The sequence below is a fragment of the Chaetura pelagica genome, unplaced genomic scaffold (genome assembly GCF_000747805.2).
Source record: "Chaetura pelagica isolate M959 unplaced genomic scaffold, ChaPel_1.0 scaffold408, whole genome shotgun sequence".
NCBI classification, from domain to species: Eukaryota; Metazoa; Chordata; class Aves; order Apodiformes; family Apodidae; genus Chaetura; species Chaetura pelagica.
Window position 1 is genome coordinate 1049640 of NW_009954229.1, and position 7866 is coordinate 1057505.

Here is a 7866-nt window from a genome sequence, read left to right on the forward strand (position 1 = left end):
GTCATCAGCCAGGGGGAGGTCACCAGCCATGGGGGGTCATCAGCCATAGGGGTGTCACCAGCCATGGGGGGTCACCAGCCATGGGGGGGCAGATGCTGCTGCTTCAGGGGACACAGTGGGCACACAGGGCAAAGGGCAATGCCGGTGCTTTGGTGTTGCTGGCCTCTTTGGGACTTTCCATGGGGTATAAAGAAGCATCCCCCGAGGTTTTTCGGGGTGTGGAGCAGCATCCCCAAAAGTGGTGGGCCCCCTTTGTCCCTGCCACCACTGAGGAGCCGGATGGGATGTGGCACGTGGCCTCCCTTGCCATCGGTGCCTCCAGCCACACTGCCCATGGCTGGACATGTTTTTCCTGCCCCACAGAGGCACTGGGGACGTGGGGGGGGGGGCTCAAATATCCCCGGGGCTCTTCAGCCCCTCAGCAGGGGCGAGGGCCCCACCCCCCTGCCACTCTGCCTGGCCACTCGCCCTTCTCTGCAGGGCTGATGCTGAGATGCCAGCAGCTCCTCCCAGACCCCCGGCAGCCCCCCCAGGGGTGCAGCAGGGTGAGGGCACAGCCTGGCTTTAACCCAGGGCCCCCAGACCCATCCCTGGGTGTTTTTTCCCCAGCACTGTGCCCTGGGGTTTCAGATCCTGTTTGTACAGCTGTGCCAGCCCCCGGGCCCTGCGTGGGAGGCTGGAAAATGGTGTCACACAGAAGCAGGTGTCAGCACCCCTGCTCACACCAGGGTGCTTCCTCCCAGGGGCCACCCAGATGCCACCCCCCAGCCCCCCGGGGTAAACAAGGCCCTGGATGCCACCCCAGCTCCTCTGGGGACAGATTATTTTCCCCCCTTCCCTGGAAGGGGTTTGGGGTAACACTGGGCACCCCACAGCTGCTGGCATCCATGGTGGACCAGACCAACCATGAGCTCAGGAGAGCTGGGGGCAGCAGCCAGCTCTGTGCCCCTTAAGACCCCCAGACCATGTCACTTTTGTCAGAGCCCCCTTTTCCCCACATTTCAGTGGGGCACGTGGGGTCTGGAGCAGCAGGGAGGGTCCCACTTGGCCACTCTCCCAGGGGGATGGTGGCCAGGCTGACACCTCCCTGCTCCTTCCCACCTTAGATCCTCAACATGGAAGATGATGAGAACTGGTACAAGGCTGAACTGTATGGCTGTGAGGGATTCGTCCCCAAAAACTACATCAGGCTCAAGCCACACCCGTAAGTACCATCCCACCACATGGGGAAGGGGGCCTCAAACCCCACTCTGGTAGCACCCACCTGCACCAGGACATCCTGTCCCACCACCCATGCAGCAACCCCAACCACCCCGATGCCCAAAGGTCTGCCATGAGCCAGGGTAGCCCCAGATGTGGGGAAACTGAGTCACAGAGCAATGGGACAGCAATGGGGTCTGCCTGTCTGGTCACTCTGCCATTGCCACCACAGCCAGAGGGGACGAGCAGCAGCAGGGTGTCCACATGCCCCCAACACACAGAAATCCACCCCCTGAGCCGGGCTGCCCACTAAATACATGATAATTGGGGAACAACAAGGCGTTATGGGATTACAACTGCATTAGGCACAATCCTATTACAGTGTTATTAAAGCCCAGCATAATCCATCCAACCTGTGTTTTAGGTATCATTATCCCCTGGTAAATCATATTTAAATGCCACAGCAAAACCTGCTTAGGGCTGTGGCTGGGGAGCAGCAACGCGTGGGCTCGGGCAGCCCAGGGCAGATCCTGTTGCAGGAAAGCTGAGACAGGCAAGACAAGACCTCTTCCATAGAACACCTGGAGAGCTGGCACTGGGAGTTGCTCCATCCTAACATCTGTGACAATCTGAACAGGCAGCAGAGGGTCTCCATGGCCTGGAGCTCCCAAATACACAGGCTCAGCCTTGGCAGGGACGGGGACTCTGCCTTGTTTTGGAAGCTGCTGGTGGTGCAGGCAGGAAGGGCTTCATCCCAGCACAGAGGGGTTTCTGCTCTGCAGAACCCCTCCCCATAGTGCCCAAGGCATGGGGAACCGTGGGACATGGGGGGGAGTTGGGGGACCGGCAGCAAGGTGGGGGAAGAGGCAGGTGATGTGACAAGCTGGGTGACAGGATGCGGTCACAGCTGTGGGTGATGCTGCACAAACCCCGCAGGGAGGAGGCAGCACATGGGGACATGTCTGCACCCACAGTACCCTGAGGGCCCCCCCCCTCTGTGGCAGCACTGTGGAGGGGAGAAGGGAAGGAAGAAACTGCTCCAGGGGAGTCCCAGCCCCTTGGGAATCCCAAGAGGGACCCCAGTCCCACCAGCACTGGGGTTCTCAATGCCTCCACCCCGCGGGCTGGGGAAGCAGCACGGGGGTGTCCCCATGTGTCAAGGAGTTCAGGTGGCTGATCCTGGTGTCCCTCACAGGTGGTACATGGGCAGGATCTCCCGGCACCTGGCAGAGGAGCAGCTCCTCCAGCGCAAGCACCTGGGAGCCTTCCTGATCCGCGACAGCGAGAGCACTCCAGGGGAGTTCTCCATCTCTGTCAAGTAAGTGGCCTCGGGATGCTGACAGACACACAGCAGGGTGAGCAGGGGCCCCCCAGGGCTTTGGGGACCAAGGACATCAGGCCACCCTTCTGCATACTCTCTGCCATGGTCCTGGGGAAGAGGTGAGCACCCTGCCCTGTCCTGGGTGTCTCCAAGTGCCTGGGGGACTGCAGAGCCACGGCCCCCTCACAACCTCTCCCAGGGCCTTCATCTCCTTCCTCCCCTCTGCAGCCTCACACTCCTCCTGCTTCGTGCTCCCTGCCTGCACTCTGCCTGGGGTGCCCCTAAGTACAGTCCTGGGCCTGGGGTCAAGCTACAAGCACAGCCTGGAGGACATGGCCTGGAGAAACATGTTGCCCAGAGCATCCTCAGGGATGAAGGGACACAGCACCCCAGTGCCACAGGCCAATGGCTTTGGCAGCATTAGCCAGGGCTGCAGGAAGGCAGCATGCCCGGGGGCAGAGCCTGCCCTTGGGGTCCCTCAGCCCATCACTGCCCCTTCCCTGCCCGGGGCTGGGGCAGCAGAGCCAGCCCCAGGCCAGCCAAGCACTTTCTCACACTGCTAATCTCTAATTAAGCATTTAAGGGGTTTCTTGCCTGTAATGAAAGGGAGCCGTGTTCTGCCACCAGCATGGCCTGGTCCCTGTCCCAGGGCCCTGGCAGCAGCAGGTCCCCACAGTGGCCCCACACCAGCTCCATGCAGGGTACCCCAACCTGCCACCCTCAGGTACACACCAAGGGGGTGCCAGCACCATGAAATCCCAGCCTGCCCCATCCTCCTGCTGCTTGTGGGTCCCGAGGGGTGCTGGGGATTTGGGACCCCAGCCTTTGCAGTCACCTCCCATTATGTGCTGAGCTGAGACCTGTAGCTCTCATCAACATTCCTCAGGTGTGGCCCCTATTTGCTCCCTAGACAAATACACCCACCTTGCATGCGGCCAGTGCTCTGCCAGCCCTGAGCCCATGAGCATCCCACTGTACCAGGGCTGTGGGCACAGCCTTCACTTATGTGTGGCATGAGCTGTGGCAGGTCTCAGCTGCAGGTTTGTGTCACTAGCATGGTGGGGACCCTACCCACTGCCTTGCCAGTGGGGCCAGGAATGACACCAGTGTCACCATCACCACTGGGTGTAGTAGGACCTGTGGGCACAAGACTTGGCACAGCCCCCCCAGAGAACCAGTCCAGCCCCTGGGGTTTGCAGGAAGGGGATCTGGGTGCTGCCAGCATCCAGGGGCTGGGATAACCTCCATCCTCCATCTGCAGCTACGGGCAGCAAGTCCAGCACTTCAAGGTGCTGAGGGAGAGGAATGGCAAATATTACCTCTGGGAGGAAAAGTTCAACTCTCTCAACGAGCTGGTGGATTTCTACAGGACAACCACTATTGCCAAAAATGAGCAGATCTTCCTCCGGGATGAGGACCAGACCCAGGAGGTACCATCAGGGGACGGGGCCATGGGGAACCTCAGTGCAGCCCAGCACCTCTCCCCCCATCCACCCTTACCCTTGACTTTCCTCCAGGTGAGAAGACCCAGATTCGTGCAAGCTCAGTGCAACTTCTCAGCCCAGGAGGGCTCCCTACTGCCCTTCCTCCGCGGGGACATCATCGAGGTCCTGGACTGTCCTGATCCCAACTGGTGGCAGGGGAAGATCTACGGGCGTGTTGGCCTCTTCCCTCGCAACTACGTCCACCCCATCCGCAAGTGAGAGACCCCCACGGGCCAGGGGGGGCCCAGCCCTGTGCCCCCCACTCACCAGAGCTGCCTTGTGTGGACAGCACATCCCTCCGTCCCCACAGATGGTGCCAGTCTCCATGCCAGGCTGCTGATGCACAAGGTCCCAGTGCCTTGTGGAGGATAGAGACCAGGCTGGGGGTGATTCCCATCCAGGGCTGCCCAGCTCTGGGACCCCAAAACATCATCCGTGGCTCTCCCTGCTCCCCTGATCCAGGAGACCCCCCAGCCCAGGCATCACCTCTCACTGTGGGCTGGTGCTCCTGAAGAGGGAGCACAGAGCATTGAACCAGGGCTATAAAAACTTTCCAGAGCCACAGCCCTACAAGGTGGCAGCAATGGAAGGATGGAGCAAGTGTGCCCCAAAACTTTGCTCCTCTCCAGACCCTGTCAGAGAATTCCCAGCTCCAGGGAGGGCTGTGGGTGGTCAGGAAGCAGCTGCATAATGCCATGGGGGGGTGCTGGGCCTTGAGGGGCTGAAAAAGGTTGATCCAGGAGGATTCAGTCCTGAAGGTGCTGTTCATAGCTGCAAATTGTAGCCTTTAAGAGTATTATTTTTATTCAGAGCTTCAAATGTGTTTGAGACACACCCTGGAGCATGACCACTTCTTTTCCACCACTCTGGGAGCCACATGTGTGCCTGTTGCTTCACCGTGGTTTTACATCCCCTGCAGCCCTCATTCCCTCACCCCAATACCCCAGACCACCCCTGGGGACTTGCTGCCCTCACAAATGCCCCTCACACCTCACAGCCCCCCAAGATTCACTTAAGGTGTACAGAGCTAAAAATGCCCCGCTCACTGCACCAATGGACTTAACCAACCCACGTCCCAAATGTGACAAATCAAAACTGTCACCCAAGTCCCCATTTCTCCCTACTTCCCAGTACCTTCTTCCCCCCCTCAGGGGGCTGGCAGGCTGCTAGGCAAAATAGGCATAGCAGAAAATATTGACACACATCAGGACGAGGGCGTTGATGCCACAGACCCGGGCCCAGAAGGGGGGTTCCATGGTGTCCCTGCGGGCCATGTCTGGGGGTCCCTTGGCCTTTGACAGCTGCTGGGTTCCAGGGGCATCTGAGCAGGAACCTGGCACAGGAAGACAGTGAGTGTTGCAGACAGGGGGCTGCAGAGACCCCCACGGGTGGCAAGGCTCTGAGGAAACTGAAGAATAGGGCATCCATGCTGCCCTGCTGCTTGTTAGAGGGGGAGTGCAAAGGGGCAAGGGGGTGCCTCCCCTGTCAGAGACCCCAAAGGACACACTCACCATTGGGGAGTCCCTGGGATGTGCCATCCACAGATATTTGGGGGGATTCCTGCGAGAGGGTCCACCAGGTGAGATCCTTTAGCTGGAAACCAGGGCAAGATTTGGTGAGAAATCCTCCCCAGGCCAGACCCCCCCACACCATGGAGACCCCTCGGCCAAGCTCAGGGTGCAGTTGGGTGACACCAGTGTCTCTGGCCAAGAAGGTCCAGTGGGTGGACACAGCCATGGGGGCCAGAGTGAAGGGCCTGGGGTGCCCTGCTCACCTGGGTTGAGGGGGGTGGGGAGGTCATCAGGCTGCCCCCCACCACGATGGCACCCGTGGCAGTGCAGAGAAGAACAGCAAAGTGCAGGTAGTGGATGTCAGTGAGCAGCCAGGGACGCTGGTCAGGGACCCCACAGCGGGGTGGGGGATGCACCAGCTCCAGCCCCATCCTGGCCAGCCCCAGCACCAGCCCCAGCATCAGGCCCCAGAAAGCTCCCTGCAAAGCAAAGGTGCAAGGAAGAGGACAGTCACCCAATGGGGGGACTAAAAACCCTGGGGAGCTGCTGCCTCCAGCCAGCCCTGGGAGAGGATCAAGCAGTCACCGGCTGTAGGGACAGGACCCTGCATCCCATCTGGCCCAGATCTGCACCCCCTCCACAGGGGTGTACCCTGCCAGCCATGCCACACTTGGTGGCCATGCATGGTGGCACCTGCCTCCTCCTCCTCTTCACACCAGCCGCCCACCAGCTCCCTGGGGAAACATCAACCAGCCTCAGCTGGCATCACTCCATGTCCCCAAGTCATCCCCAGGGCCACCCCAGGAGTGTACCTGCTCGGTGGCTCGAGGCCAGAAGACAGCCAGGATGAAGACAGCAGTGACAGGAGGAGCCAGGTAGCTGGTAACAGCCTGGATGTAGACATAGAGCTGGCCACCACTGGAGCTCTGCAGGATGGGGATCCAGACCACGCTGAGGGCCACCAGCACCACCGTGACCACCCTGTGAGTGGCAGCAAAGGGGTGCAGGGTGATCCCACCCACACCTCCTTGCACCCACAGCATCACCAGGGTTGGGTCCCAGCACCAGCACAGAAGAGCTGGACAGGGGGGTCAGTGGGAGGATGCTCATCACTGGGTGACAGCCCCAGAGCCACCAGTGCTGGCTCCATCCCACGGAGGCAAGATCTCCCCAGACTCCTGCCCAGCCTTGGGGCTGCTCAGTTGGATGCCCACATGGGGAAACATCAGGCAGTGAGCACTTTTGATATGAAAAGTCCCCACTGAAGGAGATGGATGCTCTGGCCAGATTTGGGTGATGTTCTCAGTACCCCTGTATCCTGCCAAAGCACCCAGCTGAGAGCCAAGGGGCTGAGCTGTCCTGTGCTCAGCTCCTCCCAGGACAGGCTGTAATGGAGAGGTGCATCTGTCCCCCACCATCACCCCAGCCCCATCCTCCACCAAATTACCCTCCTCCGAAGCAGGAGGCAATGGCCAGACCCCAGAGTCTTGGGTCCAATCAGAGCAGTCAGGCTGGGCAGGACATGTCCCGAAATCTGCTGTATTTATAGCCCAGCCCAGCTTGTTTTCAGCTTCACAAAATTACCTACATCTCCTTCTACTCATCTCAAAAAGCAGAAGTAGGGGAAAATAAAATAAAGCAATTAAATAAAGCAATTAAAGCATCTAGATGGAGTCCCCCCTGCCTGGCCGGTGTGCTGGGAAGAGGAAGCAGCTCGAGCATAAAATTCACACCCTGACCCAAGGGGTGGGAGAAAACCCTGCGTTTGGTACGTCCTTAAGCCACAGATGATGCTGAAAGGTCATGGGGGAAATGGAGGAGTACCCGGGTGTGGGGGTGAGCTGGGGGTGCTGGGCGGCTGTGGCCCCTCCACAGGTCGGGATCCGGGCAGGGATGGAGGGCAGAGCTGTGGGGGGCTCAGGGGGGATTTGGGGAGCACTGAGTGCCCCGACCACCCTGCACGGACCGTGCATCAAACACCAGCGGGGATTTCCAGCAGGGCCACACGGAGCTTAAACACCCAGGTCCAGGAACTGGCAGGTCCCTTGGGTCCCACGGGCAATCCCCTTCCTTCCCACGGGCAATCCCCTTCCTTCCCACGGGCAATCCCCTTCCTTCCCACGGGCAATTCCCTTCCTTCCCACGGGCAATTCCCTTCCCTCCCCGCTCTGAGCCGGACGGGGCAGCGGGGGTGGGGACGGGGGAGCTGGGACCCCTGACGGCTGCTCAGAAACAACCCCTAGCCGCGTGTTCCCGTACAGGCAGGAAGGAAAACCTCAAAGTTGCACCTTAATCAGCTTTTTTTGTTGTTGTTGCTGTTTCCCCCCCCCCTGCAGAAGGCGGCTCCTGT

General features: G+C 60.0%; 2 protein-coding genes across 4 annotated transcripts in view; one reads left to right on the forward strand and one right to left on the reverse strand.

Annotated features, from left to right (window-relative positions):
• GRAP (GRB2-related adaptor protein) overlaps window positions 1-4237 on the forward strand; it is a 4823-nt gene extending 586 nt beyond the window's left edge. The window contains exons 2-5 of the mRNA XM_010003553.1: window positions 1107-1204; window positions 2396-2518; window positions 3783-3951; window positions 4039-4237. Of these exons, the coding sequence (XP_010001855.1) occupies window positions 1107-1204; window positions 2396-2518; window positions 3783-3951; window positions 4039-4224 (576 nt within the window). The 3' untranslated portion in view covers window positions 4225-4237. The remainder of the gene's footprint in view (window positions 1-1106; window positions 1205-2395; window positions 2519-3782; window positions 3952-4038) is intronic.
• Window positions 4238-5171: 934 nt separating this feature from the next.
• SLC5A10 (solute carrier family 5 (sodium/sugar cotransporter), member 10) overlaps window positions 5172-7866 on the reverse strand; it is a 41680-nt gene continuing 38985 nt past the window's right edge. For all 3 annotated transcript variants that reach the window (XM_010003555.1, XM_010003556.1, XM_010003557.1), the window contains 4 exons: window positions 6329-6497; window positions 5780-5995; window positions 5513-5598; window positions 5172-5268 (listed from right to left, as the gene is read on the reverse strand). In XM_010003555.1, the coding sequence (XP_010001857.1) occupies window positions 5172-5268; window positions 5513-5598; window positions 5780-5995; window positions 6329-6497 (568 nt within the window). The remainder of the gene's footprint in view (window positions 5269-5512; window positions 5599-5779; window positions 5996-6328; window positions 6498-7866) is intronic.